Raw genomic sequence first — 27912 nt, forward strand, 5'->3', positions numbered from 1 at the left:
CGGCCCAGGTCAGGATGTGTGCAGGAGGCAGCCAATCGATGTGTCTCTATCACATTGATGTTTCTCTCTCTTTGTCTTTCCCCCTCACTTCCACTCTCTCTAAAAATCTTTGGAAAAATTGAGAGGATAAATCTCATCTTAGGTGTTCTGACCATAAAAAAAAGACAAAATTTTATATAGATTTTAAAATAAACATCTGTGTGTGTGTGTGTGTGTGTGTGTATGTGTGTGTAGTGGGTATTTTAGAAATAATTCATGGCAGCATGAAAAATGGGAGGGAAGATGTGTGGGGAGGCTGTTTAATTAGACACAGCAGCAGGAGCTGAAGGCTGGATTGTGACAATAATGAAGAAGAGGGAATGGTGTCTAGAGAAAGAGGAGAGAATCTACAAACTTGAGGACAGAGTGTGTGCAGAGCGGCAGAGACTGGATGCCTCACATTTTCAGCCTGTGTGCCAGAAGGGACAGAGTGGTAGACAATAAAGGAGGAAGTACCTCCAGGGCATTTAATGGCAGCTGCTGATAGGCTGTGAGCTCAGAGGGAAACTGAAGGCATGTCTGTGAGACCCAGGTGTGAAAACCCTCCTGAGGCCCTAGAGGAGGAATAAGGAGGGCAGAGCAGGAGCTGTGTGACCAGCACAGGGCCTTCACACTGACCAGCCCTGCTCTGGCAGTGGTCACCAACCTTTCAGACCTTGTGGACCACCAGTTGGTGACCATTGCTCCAAAGGTTTCCTTAAACCAGTGGTTGCCAACCTTTTGGACCTCATGCACCACCAGTGGTCCGCAGACCACTGGTTGGTGACCACTGGTCTAGAGCAGTGGTTGGCAAACCGCGGCTTGCGAGACACATGTGGCTCTTTGGCCCCTTCAGTGTGGCTCTTCCACAAAATACCGACTTCTGCACATGGGCCACAAAGTTTCAATCGCACTGTACCTGCGCGCCCGCACGTGGTATTTTGTGGAAGAGCTACGCTGAAGGGGCCAAAGAGCCGCATGTGGATTGCGAGCCACGGTTTGCTGACCATGGGTCTAGAGGAAAGCAGCAGTTCCCCCACACCACCACTTGGTTTGAAGTCACTTTTGAGGAAGTGTGTATCCCAGTTTATCCCATGATTCATTCGCCACATTTTAGAAAAGCCCTGTGTTCAAGTTGAAAGCTGTCTGTAAGACTGACCTTTAGAACCTCTCTGAGAATTTATTGATAAAGTGTAATTCCAGTTTGCCTTTACCTCAACAAAGGAATGGAACTAAAGTGTTAGAATCTGCTACTTTTCTCATTTATGGAAGGAACATATTATCCCTTACTAATCATGCTGTGCAACATATTTAGATATTTCATCAATTGTAGCTATTATAATTTAGTTGTGAAATACCATATTATATTATACCATGTAGAAAATATTAAAGGTTTTGAAAATCTGTACTAACACATTTTTTAAATTTCTGTATCAGCTGTTTGTGACATAGGTTCTGCTTCCTTTAAATATGATATGCGCCGGCTCAGTGAAATTCTGGCATTTCCAAGAGCCTGGTACAGGAGAAGTATTGCAAGACGTCTCTTCCTTGGAGACCAAACTATAAATTTGCCAAGTAAGCTCATTATGTAATTAGAGTTACACTTAGTTTGCTTTTAATTTTGGTTGCAATAGTAATAAGATCCATGATTGACAACACAAACTTTGTCTTACTTGGTAAGTTGTGGCATGCAGTTCATTCCCTCATTCAAGCATCTGCTGATCCCCTCCAGTGTGCTAAGCATGGGAATGCATGAGCAGGGTCACAGAGAACTTGCCCTCTCAGAAACTACATTCTGCTGACATTAACAATTATTTTATAATCTTAATAAAATCTGGAAATGCAGAAATAGATGTAACCATTAAAATCATGATTAGATAAGCATGGAAAATAGAAAGTGTTGGGGACATGCTACCATATTGACTGTGTTTTTCTCCTGGACTTAGATATTGTGTAAGTGAAAGGTAGAGTTAGCAAGATACAGTACAAAATATACAAAACCTGGTCTTGGTCTATTTCCTCATCTGTAAAGTGGAAGCATAATACCTCTTCAGCCATTCTCATAGTGTTTCTGTGAGAAATAAACTAACGAGCTGGAATGTGCTCTGCACACTTGTCAAATAGAGAACTAAAAGTATGTCATGTGCTTAGAAGTGGTAGAGTGTTAAAATTTATTATTTTATAGCATGCCAATTTTACCCTGTTAATTGTTTTTGTTTCCACTTTTCTGTTAGCATCTGGCCCAGGGACACCTGATTCCATCGAAGGGGTGAGCCAACATCTTTCCCCGGAATCATCAAGAAAAGCTTACTGCAGGACCTGGGAGCAGCCTAGTCAGTCAGCCTCCTTCACCCACATGCCTCAGTCACCCAATGTGTTCACTGAGCACATGACAAACAGCACCATGTCACCAGGGACAGTGGCACAGAGCCTGAAGTCCCCAGCTTCCATAAGATCCAGGAGTGTATCGGATTCTTCAGTTCCCCGAAGAGGTAACACTGCCCTCTTTGTTATCAGTGGCCCTCCAATGACTCCAGGATAAAAATCTCAATTAGTTACTCCCAGATTTCTGTCTCACCTGCAGGGAAATAGACTCTTGCAGGTTTTTATGGAAGATGGAGGGGAGGGGATCCAAACCAAACAACACACACTTGAAAGTATCTGTCTGCAGAAGAGATAGCTGGGTGGCTCAGAGCTTTAAAAGGGGGTAGGAAAGAAGGAGAGAGCACATTGTTAGTGTGGTGCTTTGCAAAGGGGTAGGGAGAGAGGAGAGAGCACATTGTTAGTGAGCTCCAGATGGTACAGCTATTTTTTTAAATTGTTTTCAATTACAGTTTATACTCATTATTTTGTATTGGTTTCAGGTGTACAACATAGTGGTTAGATAATCACATTACTTTACAAAGTGTTCATGACTATATTCCTTATGCTGTACTTTATAGCCCCATGACTATTCATAACTATCAATCTGTACTTCTCAATGGTACAGTTATTTTTAGAAGTAAACCAAGCCTACAATATTGTAAAAGATGTTTGATATTGAAAAAGTTAATCTTTGTATTCATTCATTCTTTTATTCACCCATGTTTTTTTAACTCTTATGTGCTCAGCATTCTACTTGAGTCTGAACATATAAAAATGAGTGATTTAGTTCATGTCACAAGGTAAGATTAGGGTATAATGAGCAAATGCAGGACTCAAGACATACGTGAGTCTGTAAGACACAGAAGACAGGCATGCAGCAGCCTCTGCATCTCAGAATGGTCCCTGCCTTTAGGTCCTCTGTTAGCCAGTAGCAACTTGGGATTTCCTTCTCTGCTGAGAACCCAGGGTGATGAAAGATCTGTGCTGCTGTATCCTGTGCATACTGGAATTTCCTCCTGTAACAAGGAACTCATAGAGAACTCTCTAAGCTTCCAGAAAGTGCGACTGCCAGCACCTGCTAAAGTCAGTAAATGGTAACTCTTTTAGAGGCAGTGTGATAGCTATTTAACATTTGGCTATAACACAGAATATCATTTCAGTTTTTGGATTATAGTGATAAGAGTAGTTTTTGCTTTGTAATCACTGAGCATCTGTGAACAAATGTGCATATGATTTTTTTTATTTTTAGACTCACTTTCAAAAACATCAACTCCTTTTAACAAATCCAACAAAGCAGCAAGTCAACAAGGGACTCCATGGGAAACACTTGTCGTGTTTGCTATCAACTTGAAGCAATTAAACGTCCAAATGAATATGAGTAATGTAATGGGAAATACAACGTAAGCTCTTCAGATACAAAGAAAATATATTTAATCATTACTTGTAATTTTTCTTATAGTGTATTAAAGTAATTCCAAACCTTTTTCTAATGATGAAATGTTTGAGACAGTGAAAACAATAGATAAAAGATATGAAATTGCTTTATACTGAAATGGCTTAATCTAATCCTAAAGATACTATACTATAAAACAATATGAAATATATGTTCTAAAAAGAGAAAAAATTATAAGTAAAACAGCATAATTTTCTAGCTAAGCAAAAAGCCTTATAAATGTTAATATTTAAACATTTACTGGTTTTTATAATAAACTTAAAAAAAACTTTTTTGAAATCATCTAACTCTTGATTTAGTTTATGACACTGGAAACCATATGTCTATTTAATAACTCTTTTCTTATTTTAGTTGGACAACGAGTGGTTTGAAGAGCCAGGGCCGCCTGTCAGTAGGAAGCAACCGTGACCGAGAGATCAGCATGTCCGTGGGGCTGGGAAGATCCCAGTTAGATTCTAAGGGAGGGGTTGTTGGAGGGACCATCGATGTCAATGCACTGGAGATGGTTGGTATGTTGAATTTTACAACTGAAAAATATATTGACAAAAAGTTTTAAAAACTTTTGATGAGTTTTTCCCATTCAGCATTTCTCTGAAAAATAATTATTTCAGCTCATATTTCTGAACATCCGAATCAGCAGCCCAGTCACAAAATTCAGATCACGATGGGCTCCACTGAGGCCCGCGTGGACTACATGGGCTCCAGCATCCTCATGGGCATCTTCAGCAATGCTGACCTCAAGCTGCAGGACGAGTGGAAGGTGAATCTGTGCAGTGCCTTGGATTCAAGCATAAGTGATAAAAGGTATTCAGGAAATAGGACCTTTCAAACTTTGCATGACTGCTCTGAACATATTTTCTGTCATTCAGTGAGAAAGCACAAGCTTTTATATTATGCAATTAATGTGAATGAAAAAGCTTGGTGGGGAAGGGAATTTTTCTTGTACTTTTAAACCATGTACTTTGAAACCATCTTATATAAGCTATGTGATAAAGACTCTGTTTTATATTCTAGTGAAATTTTTGTCCATGGAGATTTGAAGTGGGATATTTTCCAAGTAATGATATCAAGATCAACCACACCAGACCTGATAAAAATAGGAATGAAGCTCCAGGAATTTTTCACGCAACAGTTTGATACCAGCAAACGAGCTCTGTCTACCTGGGGACCAGTTCCTTATCTTCCACCTAAGACAGTGACGAATATCCTAGAGAAAAGTTCACAAGAGCAGTGTAAGAAATAGAACTAAGGCTTTGTATGTGCTGATCTTTCAGTGAATGTGTTGCAATTTTCATTTAAAGTCACATTGTATCTGTATGCCATGCTTACAGTGATCCATATGCTCTTCTCCAGTTCACTCAGCAACGTACCTGATTCCCACCCACATGGGCATTGAAGCCATCATTTGAGAAGTAACCATTTCTTATCTCCTCCCCTTGCCACAGCTCATCTAAATCATCCATATACCACATTCCTGAATACAAATTATGACAATACCATGTTCTGCTTAAAAGCTCAAGCTGTGGAATCAGAATGTCTGAGTTTGAATTTATTAGCTGTGTTCTCCTAGGCAGATTATTATTTTCACTCAGTAGGTCAATCAACAAATATTTATTAAACATGCTCATGTGCTAAAGCACATGGTATAGATCTAGTGGGCAAAGTTCCTAGCCTCGTGAAGTTTACATTCTAATGGGAGAGACATCCCATATTTAAGTTACTAACTAAAATGCAAGATAGTTTTAGGTAGAGAGAGGCGCTGAGAAGAGGAATGAAGCAGTGGAAGGAAACAGAATGAGTGTGTGAGGATGGCTATTTTAGAAGGGGGCTCCCGGAAGCCTTTTCTCAAGTGAAAGATCTAGGCTGAGGGCTAGGAAAGAGCGTTCCAAGCACAGGGGCCTATGGAGAGTGCAGAGCTCCCACAGCAGGAGGGTACTTGCTTTGAGGGTCACGAAGGTGGTCACTGTGTAGAACAGTAAGCAAGCAGTAAAACACTGGACCTTAGCTCAGATAGGTAGGCCACAGATAAGAGTTTTAATATGATGGGTAGCTATTGGAGAGTCTCGAACAGATTGAATATTATTTTACTTTATCTTAAAATATTCCTTTGTAAAGCATCACTCTGGCTGCTGTGTGGAGAATAGACTGTAGGCAGTTAAGGATGGAAGTTCAGAGAGCAAGTGTAGTAATTACTATCATTGCACACATACTGACATTACCATAGTAAGGTGGCGCTATGGGAGTACAGGCTACTGGTGATGGTGGCTTTAACTAAGTGATAGAAGTAAAGTGGCAAAAAGTTGTTAGAGTTAGGATAATTTTTAATAACTTTTTATTATCACAGAAGCAATACTTGTACATTGAAAAAAAATAGAAAATAAAAGCAAAAAATAAAAGCATCCTATTCCATCAAAAATCATTCCTGTGAACACCTGAGAGCATGCACCTTCAGATATTTTTCTATGCACCTATATATGTTCTTTTTACCAAAATATTGTTCATACTGTTTTATAACCTTTTCCATTCAACAAGCTCCCACTTTCTATTTTGCTAATTTAGCTCTTCTAGCCTGTGACCACATTCCACAATTGACCTAAAATTATCCTAAAATTTGTCCAAACCAGTATATCACATTCAAGATCACAGGTCAGATCTGGTTATGTTCCTTTATTCTCTTTTAATTCAGCATAGTCCTTTTTTAATGACCTGACTAGTTTGAAAGGCTTGGCCAGTTATCCTACACAATGTCCTGCCTTCTAGTTTTCAGTTGCTTCCTTGTGGTTCCATTTATCTCTTTCCTCTAGTCCTTTTATTTCCTTTAAACTAGAATTGGTGTCAGGCATATACAAATAGAGGGGGGTTTTCCTAAAATGCCTTTCCTGGATTCTTGAAAAAGCCCTTGTCATAGAAAACAAACAAATAGATTCATAGAATTGTTTTAGATGAAAGGAAACTAAAGAGACATGCCAATTACTGTAAATACAATGCATGACCCCTGGTTGGATCTGGACTTGGAGCTGTGGAAAACAGCCAAAAAGGACATCACTAGAATAAACGGGAAATATTAAGGTGTGTTACTCAAACACCTGAAATACCTGGAGGTCTTATTCAGATGCAGATTCTGATACATAACTGTGGGATGGACATAAGAGCCTGAATTTTGAACAAGCTCTGGGTGATTATGATGGTCCTCAGACCTCACTTTTGAGTAGTAAGGGTACAAAAGAGTAAAAAAAGAAAATGTACTAAAAATCAGGAGATCTGTTTGATTTCTAGGTCTTCTAGTTGCTGGTTTAATTAACCCGTCCTCTGCTTCACTTGAACAGGGTCCAGATGAAATACCTAGTTTACAGTTACTGTGAGAATTGTATAAAATGTCATGCAAGCATTTGTAAATTATTACAGCAGTATTAGTTGTAATTATTAACAAGTTACTACTTTCCTTAGTTGCATCCATCCTTATGCAGCATCTTTCCCAAGACTATATGCTTATTAGCTTCTGCTTAATGTTAACCAGGGTTGGGTTGTTGTTTTCATCCCTTACCTGAGTCACTGCAGCTGCAGAAAGGAGCCCTGCTGCCCCCCCAGCTCCCTGCCATTGCCATTGCAGATGTGCCTGCGGCAGGCACCCAGGACAAGCCAGTTTGGTTTTCTTGCAGTGCTGGATGCCGCCCACCATCGACACTGGCCTGGAGTACTGAAGGTGGTATCGGGATGCCACATATCCTTATTCCAGATCCCATTACCAGAAGATGGAATGCAGTTTGGAGGATCGATGAGCTTACATGGAAACCACATGACACTAGCTTGTTTCCATGGTCCAAATTTCCGTTCAAAATCCTGGGCCCTTTTTCACCTAGAAGAACCAAATATTGCTTTTTGGACTGAAGCTCAGAAGATCTGGGAGGATGGTAAACTGACACATTTCAAACTTTTACTCTTTCCATCTTCTGATGTGATAATACATAGCAGAGTAACTTTTCTTATATCTTTTATCTGTTTTCTCTTATAACATTTCTGAAGTCCATTCTATTTGTTATTATGTACCTGACATGTCAAGGAGTTCACTGCCAATGAGTCAGTTTCTATAAAGTCTGGGATGTAAAAGACTTATTTCTGAACTTGCTATCTACTCTTTTTCTTGCTTAAGCAATTAAAGATTCTGTTACTGATTGTAATCATAATAGTAGTTATTGTAAAAATTTCTTACATAAACATGAAAAGAAGAGATACAGTGGCAGTATAGGGAAATGATCTGCCTTTAAAACTACGATAGGCAAGGCACTGCTTTTACCTCTGTTTACAGTGGTAGACCCAGTTCCTTTCAGCTTTAGTTTTTTACTCTGGTTTCTTAATGATGACCCCCCCCCCCCCCCGCCCCCCAAAAAAATGGTTGATGCTTTTTTCTTTTTTTATTGTTTAAAGTATTACATATGTCTCCTTTTTCCCTGTTTGACAACCCCCCCTCCCTGGTCCACTCCCATCCCCAAGAGCAAGCCCCCACTGCCCCAGTGTCCGTGTCCATTGGTTATGCTAATATGCATACATACAAGTCCTTTGATTGATCTCTAACCCCCTCTCCCCTGCCCCTTATCTCTGGATCTATTTTTGTTAATCAGTTTATGTTGATCATTATGTCCCACATATGAGTGGGTTGATGCTTTTCATGTTGCTGGGGATAAATCCAGTAATAGCTAAAAGAAAAAATATTTGTGATTTTATTTCTCACTTATTTACTCATTTTCTATCTGTTGCTCTAAGCACAACTCTTTTCTTGCATCTAAATATAATTTGTTACATTAAGAAACTTTTTTTCCTCTAGGCTCTAGTGATCATTCTACATATGTTGTACAAACATTGGATTTTCATCTGGGCCATAATACCATGGTTACCAAACCATGTGGCGCTTTGGAAAGTCCTATGGCAACAATAACCAAGATAACAAGGCGTCGCCATGAAAACCCACCCCATGGAGTAGCGAGTGTGAAAGAATGGTTCCATTATGTTACAGCCACAAGAAATGAAGGTTAAAAGTTTGATTTTTTTGGAGATATTTATTTTGTTTTTTCCTAATTTGGATTCTGTTGACTGTATAGAATTTAAGTGGGGGAAACTTTTCATTTCTTCAATTAAACAATTTTCATTTTACTCCTGCTGCTGTAACAATATTAATGCATGGTTTCATCACCCTGGTAATGCAATATAGACTTAAATTATTTTAGATGTAACTGAAAACAATCAAAGTAAAATTGGCTTAAATAACTGAAATTAAGTTTACTTTAAGATAATTGGAAACCTATTTTTATACTAATGTTAAACATTAGAGATTTGGAGAAGTTATTACACAACTATATATAAAAGGCTAATATGCTAAGTACTAGGATGCCACAAACTTAAGGTTCTCGATGGATGAAATAAAATGAAACTAAATAATATCATTCCTATGAAGTCATAAGTTTAAAGAGTGGTTTTGATGAGTTTTTCATTTGATTTGATTCACCAATCTTAATAATGTGGTCATGAAAAGTTTTATTTTGTGGTGGTTTTATGTTCAAGTTTATAATATTGCTTTTACTGATTTCATTTGTATTAGAAAGTGGACTAGATCGAGAAATGATAAGACTTGAATGTTTTATTAAAAAATGACTTTTCAAAATGGAAAGGATGATGACATGGGCCCGTGGAAAATAGTTACTATGGAATAGGCAACCCCAGGGATTAAAGACTGTTCTGGGAACAAAGGGGTATAAGGAAGCAAATTAGAAGAGTGCGCATGTATTAACTGTTCTACCTTCTAAGTACACATTTTGGGGAAGGGTTCCTTTTTGGCTGGGATACTATGGAGGGGCTATCAGCATACTGAACTGCTACCTATATACCTAGAAAAGTGCTAATTTTATAAGACAACCATAATGTAATCATAGCACATACATTGGGGAATATCAGGACTTCTACCTGATTTCAAGATCAGGATCATATTTAATCACAAATTCTGTAAGAGTGAAGTATTCAGTGTATGGAGATTAATGAAACTCTTAAATTCAGACATGAATTTAATCCTATATAATAAAAGCATAGTATGCAAATTGTCCCCTTGACTGGGAGTTGGTCTGGGAGTTCGACCACGAGGCAGGGCCGGCTGGGGGAAGTGAGGGCGGCTCTGGCTGGCAGCAGCAGCCGCTAGGGACCCTACCAGTGCACAAATTTCATGTACTGGGCCTCTAGTTGAGAATAATATTCATTTTAAAGTTCAAGAAACAAAAAAGCAAAATGGATTGGATTTTTGGATTTATTCAAAACTATGTTATAAAGCTTCAGTCTTGAGAACAGTGATCTATATCACTATATATGTGTGTATATAAGTATAAATATAAATCACTACATATAAATTAACATAGCTCTATATTAATTTATATAAATGTGTCTATATCCCTGTCTACATATATAGAGATAATTATTCTCAAGACCACAACTTTATATGGTTCTATTTTTTCAAATGTGAGTTGATTTTGCAGCTTTTGAAATGATAAAAGTTCCTGTATCATAGTGCCATGAAAGCTATAGGCTTATCTATGTCTATTGGTTTAATTTGACTGTTACTGTCTTTATTATTATGCATGTAGAGCTAAACCTACTTCGTAACGTTGATGCTAATAACACCGAGAATAGCACTACTGTGAAGAATTCCAGTTTGTTGAGTGGATTCAGAGGAGGTTCTAGTTACAATCATGAAACAGAGACTATCTTTGCATTACCAAGGATGCAGCTTGACTTTAAATCTATTCATGTTCAAGAACCACAGGAACCTTCATTACAGGGTATGTGGAAGAACAATCTTTAGTTTCTGAAGTTACTAAGAAAATTCTAAAGGAACTTAGAACTACTGTTTTTTGTTATTTGTGTGTAATATTGGTATAATCTGATTATACAATTATCTATATATAAAAGGCTAATATGCTAAGTGTACATCTGACCGGCTGTGATGCGCACTGACCACCAGGGGGCAGACGCTCAAGCAGGAGCTGCTGAGCTGCAGTGACTTGGCAGTGGCGCTTCTCGGGGTGATGCACCCTGGAACCAGATAGGAGGGAGCCCAATTCCTTGCAGGGCCATGCGATTCCTCCTTTGGCCGTGGGTTACATTGTTGCTGGGGTACTGTCGGCCCCAAATCTGGTTTACTGCACACTTGTGTTTGTATTCCGCACCCTGTACAACAGCAACTTTGCCGAGTGCCCTCTTGCACTCTGGGACCCCTCGGGGGATGTTGGAGAGCCAGTTTCGGCCCAATCCTGTAGGCCAGGCTGAGGGACCCCATCTGTTGGAGGGACCCCACTCACTCCACAGATGCCCTTCAAGCCACAGCGCCACCACAGGTGTGGCCGGCCGGAGAGGGACCACGGGAGGTTGGCTCCAGCCCGTCTTGCCCAGTCCTGCCCTGCCGGCCACCTTCTAATTAATTTCAATGTGCACAAATCCATACACCAGGTCACTAGTTTTATATAAAATAACATAAATTGATTTCCTGGGTCAAAATGATTGATGTTCTTGCCAGCCATGTAACCTGTGGCAAATAATTTAATCCATTTGTACCTCTTTCTCCTCAGTAAATTGGAGGATAATAACTGGTTCAGAGGGTTTTTATGAGGAAAAATAAAAAATATTTATTATATTTATGTTAATAGACATAAAATGTTTATTAAACCATCATCATTCTGTGAATCACATACAAAAATACTTATTTCTTTCTTGTTGCATTTCAGTGGATGCATTTACACAGACACATGTAAATCCCTTAACAGAAAGAGACAGGGATTTATTTAATTAAATCTTTACCATAAAAGAACTTTGCCCTTGCAGATGCCAGCCTGAAGCCGAAGGTAGAATGTAGTGTGGTGACAGAGTTCACTGACCACATTTGTGTGACTATGGATGCTGAGCTCATCATGTTTCTCCATGATTTAGTGTCGGCTTATCTTAAAGAGAAAGAAAAGGGTGAGTAGCATATTCTTGTTTTGGGGATTATGTTTTTTTCTTTCAAGCTTCAGGAAAGGCAGCTGTCTGCCATTTATATGGATTTTTAATGATCTAATGATAAATGAGTACAATGTGTCTCCTTCCTCTATGAATTGCAAATATCAATAAATAAATGAAATGAATATAAATAATCTGTTAGTAAGACCATGTGACAGATTGACTATCTGCTAGGCACACACAACACTCTAACCATTCCTCACGTTGAATATATTTTGTACTTCACAAAATATTTCCTTTATGTATGGATATTATCAGACTTTGTAGGAGATTCTCACAAAGTAGTAAAAGAAAAAACCTCTGAAGAAATACGACTACTCAAGTGAAATGACTAGAGAAACAACTACATAATAAAGGAGCATGTTGCCTATTACTTATGATCACTAATTTAGAAAGACTTCATCTTTCATAAAACATTTGCATGTTTACTATATTGAGTGAAAAGGCTGCTTACATAAAAAGCTTCTAAGTTAGTACCACTGTTCAAATATATGTATCACCATTAACATACTAAAACCATTGAGTTGTACACATTAACTGAGTGGATTTTATTGTGAATTATATCTCAATAAAACTGTTAAAATAATAAGTCATCCACCTACAGCTGTTCTTTAGGAAACCTACAACTGTCAGTCCAGTGCCCTAGGCCTGCTAATCACATATATGTTATCATTCTTTACCATTAGTTTTAGGCCCACAAATGTATGTAAAACATACACTATTACTCAAAAATAAATGACATTATTTCTAATTGTAAGGTAATGCAATAACTTTGATATTGGCTTTCTCCAAGCAATACCAATTATTGGCACTTATTTAAGGCTTATTTAAAATATTACTTTAAAGAATATTTGTATTGATTTCAGAGAGAAAGGAAGAGGGAGAGAGAAACATCAATAATGAGAGAGAATCATTGATTGGCTGCCTCCTGCATGCCCCCTACTGGGGATCAAGCCTACAACCTGGGCATGTGCCTTTGACCAGAATCGAATCTGGGGCCCTTCAGTCCACAGGCTGACTCTATCCACTGAGCCAAACCAGCAAGGGCTAAAATATTTTTAAGAAATGTAATTAAATGAGACTTTGGCCAGTTCACAAATAAAATAATGGAACAAATTATTCTGTTCATATAGTGATTTAAAATAAACTTATAAGATATATATTTGCAATATTAATCTATTATTTTCATTATAGCCATTTTTCCACCTCGGATTTTATCTACTCGACCAGGACAGAAAAGTCCAGTCATTATACATGATGACAACTCCTCTGACAAAGACAGAGAAGACAGCATCAGTTACACCACTGTGGACTGGAGAGATTTTATGTGCAACACGTGGCATCTAGAACCCACTCTTAGGTAAATAGTGGGTATATATATTTACCTATATTCTATGGGATTATTAGGAGAAAAGGTTATAAATTATGTATTAGGTTATTAAATATTTTGTATTGAAAAATGTATCTAGAAGTTAGCTAGTTGTAATCTCGACAACATCTGATTGCTGTTTTTGCTGTTCCTTTCTGCTATTGTAAGTGTTCGAGGCACAGACCCTGGGAATAGCTCAGTGCTGGTTAGCTCTCCACTGTGTGACATTCTGTTAATTAATCACTAAAATATGAGAATAATTCTGCTGCCATAATGGCTATTATTTTTTTACCTCTCACCAAGATGTTGTTTTCAGGTAACTGAGGTAGGTGGCAACAGTAAACTTTTGTTATGTAGTTTGGGAAGATGTAGTAGAAGTCATATATCATTAAGGACTGTATAATTCTTACATATGTCATGACAATGTAATAGAGTGGACCATGTCACAGTGTCCATTTGTCTGCATAGGAAGCAATATAAAACCATTCCTGAAATGTCAAATGTAATGCTATCAGGTTCTGATTCCTTTACTGAGTCATGTTCTACAATCATGATCCCAGTGACATCAACTTGTTTTCATATCGTAATTTTAAAAGTATTTTCTAATTTTAATTATTTTTATAATTGCTGCTATAACCAGCAGTACTTGCTTTGTATGTCCTTGTTTGTGATTAACACTCACAACGCTATTATTTTTCCCTTTCCTTTCATCTGCTTTGTTAATCAAATTATCACTGTTTGATTCATGGAATAATGGTATCAAAAAAAGTCCATCATACTCAACACTATGCAGAATGACACAGATTTCATTTAGATAAGCTTATTATTCAGACATACTTATACCAAAATAATTCTAAACTAACAAAATCTTCATTATACAGTAGACTTCTGTATAAGCAGAAAGTGAATCATTCAGTGTGTTAGTAATTTGTATTCAGTGAAATTTGTTGTACCAAACTGACAAAACACTTTAGTATTAATAGCACATAAACACATGAGAAATAGTAACAGTGTCAATACTCAAACAATATTAAAATATTGCAAAAGTCCTAATGCAGAAAACTGTTTAGAAAATCCGTTTTTTATTTGTAATTCTAAATAAATATAATTGACTAGATAAGTCACCACCTAACGTTGATAAGTTGGTTCTACGACTTTAAGGGAAACTAATGACACCAGTTTTACCATAGGCTACTTGATAGAAACAAGAGTTAAGTTCCTACAAGTTATAACAAAATGGTGTTATTCAAAGAACTGTTGTATCTTTTAATTTAAAATGAGCATAAAATAGTTAAATTTTTCACAAATATATTCTTTACTTTAGCAAACTACCACGAGACTAAATATGGTGTTGTAGTGGATAGCATGGTTAAGAGCGGTGGCTCTAAGCCCTGCTTTCTGGCTAAGTGACATTGCCCGAAGGATTTAATAACTGCTGTCTCAGTTACCTCATAAAAAAAATTTGAAAATGGTATTACCTACCTTGTAGGTTACAATTCTTAGATAAGCTAATTAACACAAAATGCTTATAACTGTTAAGAATTTTAACAGATCAATGTTTAGTTCCTCCCTTTCCCCCTAACTGAAATAGTGGGAGAGAGGCAGCTGGAAATAAAAATGATAGTTCTAATACTGGTAATGCTGGTGACAGAATGTGGTTTGGAGGTCTGGCACCAGTGGCTTTCTACTAGAGTTCAGGTTTGGACTCACCTGCAGGGTCTCAGTGCTGCAGCGCTCGCATGGGGCAGGGCTGAAGTTGTGCTGTCAGCAGCACTGTGTACTCACCTAGCCACAGGCAGCTATGAACTGTCTTGGGCTCAACTATTTAAGGACCTGTCTTTGAAAAATCCTATGGCATAAAGGAACAGATAAAAACGAATGGTTTCTAAGAGAAGGTAGGGAGGAGGATACTAAACTACGCTATTCAGTTCCTCCATTAATTCGCCAATCAGATAACTCATCAATAAGGGGGCAAAGAGGCCAGGAGGGTTTCCTTGATGGCTAGTCCTCTATATCAGGGGTTCTCAACCTGTGGGTCGGGACACCTTTGGCGGTCCAACGACCCTTTCACAGGGGTCGCCTAAGACCATTCTGCATATCAGATATTTACATTACGATTCATAACAGTAGCAACATTACAGTTATGAAGTAGCAACGAAAATAATTTTATGGTTGGGTCACAACATGAGGAACTGTACTTAAAAGGCCAGAAGGTTGAGAACCACTGCTATGGAAAGAAATACCAAGAATAGGAAGAAAATGGTTCTCCTTCTAACATGTTTAGCACACAGCAAACACTCTATAACTTTATCCCCCCCCCCATTATGCCACATACTTGAACTCTTATTTTTTCAGCTTTATTGAGGTGTAATTGACAAAACAGAAAGATATTTTAAGTGTATGACATCGTGACTTGATATACATATATATACATTTGAAAAGATTTCCCCTACCAAGTTCATTAACATCTTTTAGAATAAACCAAATATCCTTTAACTGTTTAAGATGACTGTGTAACTTTGGGCTTAAAATAATCAGAATGAAATTCACTAAACTCCATTACTGTGTATATGCTTATCAAGGATACTTATAATCACACTTTTTTTTAATGCTATTATAGTGAATCCAGGAATTGTAGGTTAGATTATTCAAATGTACCTACTGAAGACATTTTGTTTGAGCACATTATGGAGACTTACTGATGTGCTTAAACTTACCTTCAGGTCTGTGCTGGGACACTACTCCTAATTATTGTTTATAATTATTTTAGATTAATTTCTTGGACTGGAAGAAAGATTGATCCAGTAGGCGTTGATTATATTCTTCAAAAATTGGGCTTTCATCATGCCAGGACTACTATTCCTAAATGGCTTCAAAGAGGAGTCATGGACCCACTGGACAAGGTTCTGTCAGTTCTTATAAAAAAACTTGGTACTGCACTACAGGATGAGAAAGAAAAGAAAGGAAAAGACAAAGAAGAACACTAAAAAGTAACTTGATCTATGAACAAATTATTACACCGGAGTGCTTTTTTGTATATTAAAGTTATTTTAAATATGACTTTAAAATAATTCTAATTTTATGGCCATTATGTTGAAGGTTTGTAAGTTAACCTGTTTGTTCTAGTTCCACCATTCTGTATACAGTGAAATATATTGCATGATAATGTAAATTTTGTGAAAAACTAGATTAAAATATATATCTACTCAGTAGGGTTTATAATTGTTATGTGCAATATGATTCCTGCATCCTAAAATATTTTCAGAATAACTGTGAATTTCGTGTTATTGGCCATACTTTTTGAAAAAATCTTGTTCATAATGTGATTATTTTGGTCATTAATTGCTTTTTCTTTTTAAAAATGTAGACTTGTATAAATACCTATTTGTATATAGTTTGAGTAATTGTGATATGATTAAATACCACTAAAGTATTGTTTGTAACTATTGTAATAAAGTCACAATAATTGGTTTCAGTCTGTAGTTGTTTTTGAGTCTTTTCTTCCTTTGATAGCTTATTTTTATAATTAATAGATGCCCACCCTGTGTTAGTTATTAAATGTTTTCATAGAAGATAATACTTATAAAAATGAAATCTGTATAAATATTAGCCAAAAAGGGTGTAGCTAGAGAGAGGCATATCAGACACTTCAGAGATATTAGGTGTAATTCTATTTCTTAAACTAGTGGTCAACACATAGCTGTTTGTTTTTATTGTAATATATTCTTTATGTACATGTTTATCTTCTTTTGAGCATATGAAGGTAGGTGTATAGTACATACATTAGTATAATAAAAAGATTTTAAAAAATAGCAAAATCTATATATATAAAAGGCTAATATGCTAAGTGTCCGTCCAGGTAATGATGTCACATAGCAACACCCAGTTTCCTCTCCCTAGCAACTAGTCTCCTTGCAGTTTCTTCAGCCCAGGAATATGACTTGCTTTATAGCCAGGTGGAAACATTTTACACTTTAACCAAATGTCTGTGAAGCGTTTTCCCATACCTCATCTCATTTGGTCCTCACAGAAGTCCTAGAGTAGGTGGATAGGAGAATTGGTGAAATCCTATTTTCTTTTCATTAGCCAAAAGATGGGAGATTTAGAAAGCTTAGAAACTTGATCCGACTGAAAAAAAGAAATGGTGGGCTTTGAAAATGACTTCAGGTTTTCTCACTGCATAGAATATAGTCAAACACTGCCACAGTTAAATATTTTACCCTTTGTTCTCCCTGTGTGATCTACAATAATAATCCCTTTGTGTTGATATTTACTGCTGCGCTGCTGACAATTACCTGAAAGAGAAATTGGGGTGCTTCACTGGGCTGGAAAAAGTTTAGCTAAATCAGAAAGCAGGTCTAATTAAGCAAGTTTATTTTATATCTATAAAAGGCTAAATTGACTTGCACATGTGAGATACATATAAAGCTCTGGTGCCAATTGCACACATGTGTTTCGATCTGTCATTGTCAATCGTGAATTTGGTTGACACTCCTATTATAGAGAAAAGGCAAATAGCGATATTAAAATATTTCTTCTAATTAATTTCCTTTCAGTGTTCACAAATTCATGCACTGAGCCACTAGTCTAAAATAATATTCAAAAGTAAATACTCTTAATCACAACTCAGGTTTGAAATCAGCCAAATCAGTACAATCCATTTAAAAGTTGGGTAAACAATAGATTTAAAGAACCTAGAATTAGAAAACACCTCAAGAAAGCCTCTGGTTTGGAATATTGAACTTAAGTAGATAAGGCACTATTCTCTCAGATTGAAAAACAACAACAACAAAAACCCACAACCTTTCAGAAGAGCCATGGTACTTAGCCATCCAAGGTCATGGATTGATGGGGCAGATGGACAGACAGACACAGTGTTAGGGGAATTAAAAATTGTACTCTGTTGTCACACAACAACTTAGTAATACAATTAAACTAAAATCCTAGTGGCTAGAGTCATAATTTTGAATTCTTTCTGCTACATCATCTTTCTTACCTATTATCTGCCTGATCTCTGTATTCTCCTCAATCACCTCTACAGTTGGGGGCTATAGGAACATTATATCTATTAGTCACACTTACCAGAGAAGCAAATTCTATACCTACTTTGGATCTAGTGTCAAAGATAATACTGCCAGAAAGATACTTCATAAAACAAAGTAAATAAAAATTAAATAAATTATTCCTTACTTGAGTCCTTCAGATATTAATTCTCTGCTTCAAAGAAACAGTTATGCCAGTAAGTTCTAAATGTTAAAATTTTCTAATGGCTTTAAATATTATTGATATATTAGTTACCAAAAAAAATGACATAAGTATAAACTTACAGTATTTCTGGCACTTACAGTGAGAATGCTATGAAAAGAAAAGGGCAATTTAAATTTGTAACCAAACTTTCTGTGGCTCTGTTGGGCAAGGCTATGAGAAAATCATATTTGTGCACTGCTAGTGGGAAAGTAATAGGAACATTATGGAAATTTCAGGAGAAGAGAAAAAAAGAGAGACAGAAAATACATTTAAAGAAATAATGGGTAAGAATTTCCCACACCTGGGAAGAGAAAGGACATCCAGATCCATGACGTCCAAAGGACCCAGACCCACAACAGCTGAATGAGAATAGAGGTACATGGAGACACATTATTATTAAATTCTCAAAAGTCAGAGACAAAATAATTTTAAGAGAAGCAACAGAAAAGAGAGAAGGTATATGTATAGGAACCCCTTGAGACTGTAGGCAGAATTCTCATCAGGAAATTTTCAGGTCAGAGAGAATTAGATGGCATATTCAAAATATTGAAACAGATAACTGTCAAACAAGAATTCCATACCTGGCAAAGCAGTCCCTTAGAAATGATGGAGGGATAAAGACTTTCTCAAACAAAACCTGAAAGAGTTCATTACCAGCAGACCTGCCAAAATGCTAAAGAGAATTCTTTACTTGAAAGTAAAAATATATATTAGAAAAAAAAGCTAACCACAAAAACATAGAAAGGGAGTGTAAATCTCACCAGTAATGATAGTGATAGATTCTGCAATATGGTAATAGTTTGCATAATTCACTTACAACTCTAGTTTAAAAGTTAAAGTAATAAAAATAACTAACTACAAAAATGTTATTAGTCACACAAACATGTAAATTGCAACAGCAATGGATAGATCAGGCAGAATCAATAAGAAAACAGCAGATCTGAACAACACTATAGACCACACAGACCTATCAGATATATGCAGAACATTCTAGCCAACAGCAGCAGAATACACATTCTTCCCAAGCACGCAATTACCTGCGCATTTGTGGGCAGATATTACTTCTTGCTGTAATGAGGTATAATACCATCAATCCTATTGTTATGTTTGTTTCCTTTTTGGTGAAAGTGACTTAACTCTTCAGAATCCTGTCCGTATATAAAAAAAAAAAGTAGAGGGCACTAAAACTTTGTTATAACGATGTCACTCAGTTCCTTATGGGTTAGTGCCAAAACTTACTTAGTAATTTACTATCAAAAATATGTTCAACAATCTATCAGCTAACACCTCCATGAGAGCCTGCTTCAACTTTTACGAGAGCAAAGAACTGAAAACACCCACAGATGAGCGCCATCAGTTCTCAACACGTCCACCTGTTCTCACGAACATCCTGTGGAATCTCAGGTCGGTTATTCTGTCAACGAGCCTTTCCAGGCGCCTTGTTAGCGCTATGAATGGGGATAAAGCGAAGGGCTTCCTCGAAGCCATGGTGGATAAGGAGGCCCGATGGGGGTCACTGTAGACAAGGAGACCCTCCCTGTCCAGGCTCCGTGAGGACTGGGGGCGTCAGGGCGCAGAGTGAGTGACGCCGCCGACCTGCGCCACCCCCACCTCACGCGCGGAGCGCGAGGCCTGCGCCAGGGCCGCCGGCTCACGTGACGTTCAGCGACTTCTCACGCTCCAGACAGACGCATGCGCAGAGGCGGAGGCGCGGCCCAGGTGCGTAGACGGTTGGCGATAGGACGGGGCGGGACAGGGGCTTCATCGGGGCCTCCATCAGGGCCTCGGGGCCACCCACCTGGAGACGGCTTTTGAAAACCGCAGCGCTGGCCGCGGGGCTCTCACACACAGCATCCTGCGGGAGAGGTTGAGGCCAGGTGGAGAAGCAATGGCGTCGGCCGGGGAGCCTCGGGGCCTGCGGCCCGGCCTCAACTGCCCGCCCGCGGGGTTGGGCCGGCAGGGCCGGAAGGACGACTTCGGTGGGTGGGATCTGGGCCCGAAGGGAGGCCAACAACCGGAGGCCAATAAGGGGCGCGGTTTCCTTCAGCTTCTTTCCCCTGGTCTCCGAGGGTTTCGGGCTTTTCTCTTGGGCGTGGTGCGGGGGCGGAATGAGCCGGCGCCAGCGGCGTGAGGCCAGTTGGCGATGCGGCCGTGCGTACATCATTTTCTGACAACTCTGTCTCGTTCGTAGGTGAGAAAATGACCTCCAATAATGGCTGGTTTCAGAAGAGCTCCCAGGTCCCTAGCTTTGCTCAGATGCTGAAAAAGAACCTGCCGGTTCAGCCACCCGCCCAGATGGTCACCACGCCCGCAGCGCAGTCCTCGGACAGTGACGGCCTGTCCCGCATGGCTTCCAAGGTCACACCAGTGACGGGTACGACGTCTTTTTCACCTGCAGTCGGGCCTCAGCTTTTTCAGGCTGAGCTGGCCAGCGCGTTCCTTTGAGCCCCCGGTTAAATGTTTCCTGGCTGTGTGGCCGCGTCTCTGTGGCCGGGCACCGCCCGGAGCGTGCATTAGGGCTCCCAGCGCTGTGGGAAGCTTGTTGGAAACCCTCCCCCCTTGGCTGCTAGTCATTTTGACCCCTTGGCGGTGCAGCCGCGTCAGGTGTGCCTTGCCGTATGGAGGTGAGGCTGTCACCCGTTCAGAGAGGGGACCGGCCGAGACTGGCTTGTGTTCCGCAGATCCCCTAGCATCCTTAGTGTTCAGTACACAGCAGGGGCACGCACCCTTTACAAATTGGAGCGATCTCAAGGTGAAAGATAATATAAAATAGTCCATGGGAAACCAAAAACGAGGTTCTTGCCCCAGATGTGTGTTTTCCTCCATTGTAGGCCTTAGTGACATTGCATGTAAAAATGGCTTAACGGTTCTCAACCTGTGGGTCGCGACCCCTTTGGCGGTCCAACGACCCTTTCACAGGGGTCGCCTAAGACCATCCTGCATATCAGATATTTACATTATGATTCATAACAGTAGCAACATTACAGTTATGAAGTAGCAACGAAAATAATTTTATGGTTGGGTCACAACATGAGGAACTGTATTTAAAGGGCCAGAAGGTTGAGAACCACTGGTCTAGAGAGTCCCTGAAGACCTTGACATGACTAAGATTTTGCGATTCTTTGATAGCACTTACTGACATGACAGTGATAGGCCTAATTTGCAACATAGGCTTGGTATTCCAAGAGATTTATACATTATACAGAATGACAGGCTGCGTTTGGCATTTGTGCCAAAATTGTTTAGGAGATACATGGAATGAAAACCACACATGACTAAGTGTGAGAGGGACAATGTCTTATTTTTTTGTTAATGCATCAAATTGACAAGCGTAAACATTTATTTTTAGGTAATTTTCCAGAACCATTGCTTTCCAAAGGTCTTTCATCTATTTCAAATCCTGTCCTTCCTCCAAAAAAAATACCTAAGGAATTTATAATGAAATACAAACGTGGAGAGATCAACCCTGTGTCAGCCTTACACCAGTTTGCACAAATGCAGCGGGTTCAGCTTGACCTTAAGGAAACGGTAACAACAGGCAAGTGAATGCCGTGTCTGGTTATTACAGGATGGGGAAATATTATCCTAGTAAAAGCAGAGCATATAAGTGGCAGTGAATTTCTATATTCACATAATGTTGGGGTTAGATAACTACTATTTTTGGTTGGTATACTTTAGAAAATGTTATGTTAATATTTCTTTAGCCTTTTGGAATCTGCAAGTAACTCACATACAAAATATTTATAATCATGGGATTTTAATTTTTGTGTATGGCTGGTTGAACTGAAACCTCATCAGCCTTGTGTATTATACACAGGTGTAAGTACTTGTAGAATAAACATGCTTTTTAGGGATGTTAAGTATTTGGACTATGATTATCTTATTAGCAGGATTCTGTGATATTGATGCCTAACAAAAATTATGGCCAAATTTGGCTTCTGAAAGTCAAAGATCAGAGGTCAAAATAACACATGATTGGTGCTTGTCAGCAGTCCTGTCTGAGACTATTTCCTCGGTTCTCTCTAAACTGCCCAGTAACCAGAAGACCCTGTTACCACATTGTGCCTGTGGAAGGCTCCAGGAATACAAATCAGTAAAATGCAGAAAACGGCTTCTGATTTCATCACCTATGACCAGAGACTTGGAAGAACTTTAGGAAAGTGGAGGATAAGAGAATAAGTGCTCCTAAGAGGCATTGACAATTTTTAAACATATCTGTGCAAATAGGGTCTTAATGTATTAGGGAGTTTTCCTAGGTCTTGTCACTGTAGGTTGGATTACTTCATGTGATCAATACCTCTGTGTTTAATTTGTATGTAACTGGTTAGCTTTTCTCCATTCTTCTCAAATTGCCCTTGGAAAATGTAAACTATTGGTTACAGAAAAAATTGATCAGGGCAAATCTTCAGTGATCTGAACTAAAACTACTAAAAACACAACCCACTGATTGTTAATGGTGTTTATTTTATGTGCGTAGTACTAATCAAATAATCTGATTCAGTGGGTTTGGTGGAGAGATCAGAGTATCAGTATTTTTAACGCACTCTACAGGTGACTTAGGTCCATTCATACTAAAGTTTGAGAAACTCAGGTTTAAACACATCCAGAATGATGACATAGGGTACTTATTAATGATTTGATGAGTAATGCTCACATATAACAATCATCCAACCCACTTGTAAATATACAAAATATCCTCAGGTTAAGTAAATTTGGTTTGGAACCCAGGTGGTACCGAAGGAAGAAACTGAGGTCATAGATCAGTGGTTCTCAACCTTGGCTGCACATTAGAATCACCTGGGAATCTTTTTAAAATCCTGATTTCTGGACCTCATCCTCCAGAAATTTTGTTTCTTTGTTATGGGGTGAGGCCACAACATTAGTAACAACGAAACAGAATTTCTGGAGGATGGGGCCAGAAATCAGGATTTTAAAAAGATTCCCAGGTGATTCTAATGTGCAGCCAAGGTTGAGAACCACTGTCATAGATGATGGAAGGAAAGCAATTTTCCCAAATGCAATCAGGAGTTGCTTGTAATCTTGATGCACTTCTTCAAAAACAACCAACAGTTAATGTAATATTTGAGAAGAGAAGATAAAGGCTTATGTGGAGTGACATTATACTTGGCCATCTCTAATGAGAGTGGAGATTGAAGTTACCTAAAGGCCTCCTAAAGTCTGAAAATTTGAACTGGAAAATTCTTTGGCCTGTAAATTTAGGAAATGATTCCATTTCATTTTTTATCAGGCAAATATGAAATCTAGTAAAAGTAATTGTGTAAAGGTAATCTTAGAGATTTTGGATGACAAGACATCTTTATGTTTCGGTTTTCTTTGTTAATTCCCCTTCCTCCAACTGCCCTATGACTGTGATGGGTTGAGTTGCTTACAGTGACTCCCTGATAGGTGTCCAGGATTTCTTCAAAGGAATCCTTTCTGTTCTGGAGCTTTTAAAAGTATGGGGGGGGGGGGGGGGCGGGGGGAAGTATCAGGGCACCCAAAGGGGGGAAGAAATTAAGTTTTATTGGTATTGAAGTTTGAAAGAAGAAGGTGTTGCCAGAGGCTCCACATTTTGCCTGTAATTTGTCATTTGATAGATATATGGATGCTTTTCATTCCCAGGCATTATTCAAGACACTGCCACTCCATATATGGCTGCACTGTAAAGTTGGCCCTATGCTCATGCTGAGTCTGGAGCCAGCTGTGCTACTTGAAGGACTCCTCAGAATTAGTTCAGGGACCCACCCAGCTTTCCTTTCACCTGTATTGGCCCTACAGAAAAACTGATGGGCCAAGGTAGCTAGTTTTCCACAATTTTGTAGTTGGATGTTTTCCTGTGTAACAGACATCTTTTGCAGCATTTATTCTGAGTTCTTTTTCAAGGTAACGTTTTGGGACCATATTTTGCTTTTTGTGCTGTGGTCGATGGTATCCAGTACAAGACTGGACTGGGACAAAATAAAAAGGAGTCTAGATCCAATGCAGCAAAATTAGCTCTTGATGAACTTCTACAGCTGGATGAACCTGAGCCAAGAAATTTTGAAACATCAGGTAAATTACTCTTGATTATAAAGTATTTGTAAAATTTATTATTTTAGAAGGAATAACTTGAAAGATTTTATATTAATGGAGAGTTACTTCGCAACTGCAGTCTTTGTAGCAGGATTTGAATAATTTTCTTCCATTGCTGTCTGATTGCTGATGTATTTAACCATAGTGTATATTTCAGTCCCATAAGAGAAAAACATGTTGCTCAGCTGTCTGATAACTTGTCAGATTGTCAGTGGGTTTGAGTCCCGAAACTTATTTTTCTATGCAAATTAGTGGATTCTTATATTTAACACTGTGCATTTAATACTTAGAGGTTTTAATGCAATTTTTGTGAAGTTTGCCTGTGTTAAATTCAGTGATACTAGAATTACTTGAGAAAATAATGGCCTAAGGTAGCATAGCAAGAGTGTAAACTCCAGAATTAGATTGCTCAGGTTGGAATATTGACCCTGGACAGACAAGTTATTTGCACTCTAAGCCTAAGTTTTCATCATTTGAAAAGTGGGGACAATGATAGTACCTACCTCCTGTGGCTACCATGCAAAGCCTTTAAGCAGTATATGTGAATAGTATATGATCAAATGGTAGTTCTTATTAAATATCAATTTGAGGAATATGTTAATGTGTTATATATGTTAGCATAGTAAGCAATTTTTGTCATGTTTCATGTTAGGTTACATTTTGGTTTATCCTTTGGTTTAATGTCTTGTTTTCTTGTTTTTCCTGGATTTTCTAACTTTGGAACCAAATTGCAAAGCTAATGCAAAAAATGGGACTAAAAACTTTGAAAACTTTGAATGTAGTATTCCCCTAGAAAACACTCTAGTAAAATAGCATTAAAATACCAAGTGAGGTGCTCTTCCTTTGGGGAGTATGCCTGCACCTTTCCAGGCCCTTCTCTCCACCTACCTCCACCCTTCTCTCTCCTAAACTCCAAGCACCCTTCTTTTGCTTCTGTAACTTGTTTCCTGAGCCCATTTCTAAATAAACTTTCTCTTATAGTTTGAAAAAAAAAAAAAAACTAAGTGAAATAAGCCAGTCAGAGAAAGACAAGTACCATATGATTTTACTCATACATGGAATCTAATGAACAAAATGAACTAATTAGCAAAATAGAGACAAATTCATAGATAGAGAAAGGCTGACAGCTGTGGGGGAGAAGTTGGGGGAAGTGATGGGATTGAACAAAAATAATTTTTACTTATTAAATTTTTTAAAATTCTTTATTAAGGTATTACAAATGTGTCCTCATCCCCTCCATTAAACCCTCATCCTCCCCCCCACTCATGCTCTCATCCCCCTATTGTCCATGTCCATTTACTTATTAAATTTTTAATAGAATATTAATTTTAAATGTTTTACATAGTATTACTGTAAATAGAAAATTGTTCTTAAGCGTCTAAAACGGTTTCATTTTAACCTGTGCTATGCCAGCACAGCCAAGGGTGAACCTGAGGAGGGGTGGTGAAGGATTAAAGAAGACAAAGAGAATACAACTGGGGCTTAGCAGATCTCCCATGCCTGGGTGAGGACACAGAAAGATCCAGCCTGCAAGCTGAGGCTTTATTTTATAGTCAGAGAAAAACAAGGAAGTGGTCAACATAGTTACAATGTTCTTGTGAGTTTCACCTTATTTTGGCAGCACTTACTGCACCTCCCACAGTCCATTAGCTACCTAGGTAGAAACTAGGGAGGGCTATAAGGTTAAGCTTAATTATGCTAAGAGGGCTCTGCCCTCCAAACTGGGACTTGTTTGTGGCTCTGCCACAGGTCAATCCACGGCTTGATTCTATAGCCGCTCCCTACATAACCTCTTTTCAGAATGTCACATATTTACAAAGCAAGCTCTATTCTATATAATCTATATATATAAAAGCCCAGTGACTGAACATCAGAACGACCAGTTGACCAGTCGCTATGATGCACACTAACCACCAGGGGGCAGATGCTCAACACAGGAGCTGCCCCCTGGTGGCCAGTGCGCTCCCACAGCAGGTCGATTCCCGCAGGCCATGCCCCCCCACCAGTGCACGAATCTGTGCACCGGGCCTCTAGTCCTATATAATAATAGAGGAATATGCAAACTAGCCAGGACACTGTAATGTCATGACCGAACAGCAGGGACCTGAGGCTGCATGGCGCCTGGCCTGGGTGAGGGACGTCAGGCCACGACACCTACCCTGTGGGGCTTGACAGTGGACCTCAGGCCACACACTCCCCGGCAGGGCTGGATGGGGGAACTCAGGCCACACCCCATGCCTGGCGGGGCTTTCCAGGGGACCTGAAGCCGAGCCCCTCGCCTGGCAGGGCTTGACAGGGACCTCAGGCCGCGTCCCCCTGCCCCAGTGCCAGGCTGGGGACCTTAGGCTGCACCTCCCACCTGGTGGGGCTTGATGGGGACCTCAGGCTGTGCCCCCCACCTGGCAGGGCTTGACGGGGGACCTGAGACTGCACCCCTCACCCAGTGTCAGGCTGGAGGACCTGAGGCTGCGCCCCCCCTGCCCAAAGGGGCTAGACGAGGTTGGGGCCGGCCGGGTCTGGGTCTCACCCAATGGGGGTGGGGCTGGCTGGGTCTGGGTCTCCTGCATTTTCGAAGCATGTGTGGTTGGTGGGCAAGGACTTGACTCTAGGTTCCACAGCGTGCCCCAGACTCTGATGAGAGATTTTCATATACATTTTACTAATTTTCTTTCATCTCTGACACTTTTATTATAGAGAAAGGGCAAATAGCAATATTAAAATATTTCCTCTAATTAATTCCCTTTTAATGTGCATGAATTTCATGCCGGGCCACTAGTAGTAGCATAAGATTAGGAAACCCAGAACTGTGTTTGAGACTTGGCTAATGGGTGTTTGGGCTAGAGTTGGCAGAAATATAGAGAAGAAAGTAATCATTCCTGAATTGCTGTTGTTTTACAGAATAGTAAGGTACCTGCTGTGTGGAGCAATGACTTTTATGTTTCCTTATATGTTTGTTTACTTACAGGTCCTCCTCCTATCCCTGCAGAACCTGCTGCTTCACCTGAACCAGCATACATTTCAAAGGTGCATTATGGTAGGAAGTCCTTTATGGTATTCCTTTTTAGCAGAGTAATGCAATTAAAAATGATAACATATCATTAAAATATGCATAAATATGAAAATATACATCAATATTTTATCATTCAAACCTGGCATACTTCCACAAAGAGGAAAATTTCATATGCTGCTAAAAATTAGAGAAATAGGGAATGGAGAAGAAAGGTGGAAGAAATGCCTTTTTTCTAGAAGGAGATAGTTAGTTTCATGTAACTACTTTTTTGAGAATTCTTTGCCTTGGTGGGCTTATCATTAATGAAAACCAATGGCTTTCTGGTGCTTGATGGTTGGGAGATTCATG

At 39.1% G+C, this 27912-nt stretch overlaps 2 protein-coding genes across 4 annotated transcripts in view; both read left to right on the plus strand.

The window, feature by feature from the left end:
- Window positions 1-16690, plus strand: part of BLTP1 (bridge-like lipid transfer protein family member 1) — a 156150-nt gene extending 139460 nt beyond the window's left edge. For both annotated transcript variants that reach the window (XM_070415150.1, XM_070415151.1), the window contains exons 77-88: window positions 1456-1593; window positions 2253-2510; window positions 3632-3782; window positions 4187-4344; window positions 4447-4639; window positions 4850-5067; window positions 7495-7746; window positions 8658-8861; window positions 10459-10653; window positions 11693-11827; window positions 13061-13226; window positions 16006-16690. In XM_070415150.1, coding sequence (XP_070271251.1) covers window positions 1456-1593; window positions 2253-2510; window positions 3632-3782; window positions 4187-4344; window positions 4447-4639; window positions 4850-5067; window positions 7495-7746; window positions 8658-8861; window positions 10459-10653; window positions 11693-11827; window positions 13061-13226; window positions 16006-16222 — 2285 coding nt within the window. In that variant the 3' untranslated portion in view covers window positions 16223-16690. The remainder of the gene's footprint in view (window positions 1-1455; window positions 1594-2252; window positions 2511-3631; window positions 3783-4186; window positions 4345-4446; window positions 4640-4849; window positions 5068-7494; window positions 7747-8657; window positions 8862-10458; window positions 10654-11692; window positions 11828-13060; window positions 13227-16005) is intronic.
- Window positions 16691-20673: 3983 nt separating this feature from the next.
- Window positions 20674-27912, plus strand: part of ADAD1 (adenosine deaminase domain containing 1) — a 28698-nt gene continuing 21459 nt past the window's right edge. Inside the window, exons 1-4 of one of the 2 annotated variants that reach the window (XM_070417196.1) lie at window positions 20674-20856; window positions 21832-22020; window positions 24366-24533; window positions 27520-27588. In XM_070417196.1, the coding sequence (XP_070273297.1) occupies window positions 20682-20856; window positions 21832-22020; window positions 24366-24533; window positions 27520-27588 (601 nt within the window). In that variant the 5' untranslated portion in view covers window positions 20674-20681. The remainder of the gene's footprint in view (window positions 20857-21831; window positions 22021-24365; window positions 24534-27519; window positions 27589-27912) is intronic. The other variant, XM_070417197.1, reaches the window with a different exon arrangement.

This window comes from Myotis yumanensis, unplaced genomic scaffold (assembly GCF_028538775.1).
Source record: "Myotis yumanensis isolate MYYU_CA2020_CCGP unplaced genomic scaffold, mMyoYum1.0.hap1 SCAF_5, whole genome shotgun sequence".
In the NCBI taxonomy this organism is placed as follows: Eukaryota; Metazoa; Chordata; class Mammalia; order Chiroptera; family Vespertilionidae; genus Myotis; species Myotis yumanensis.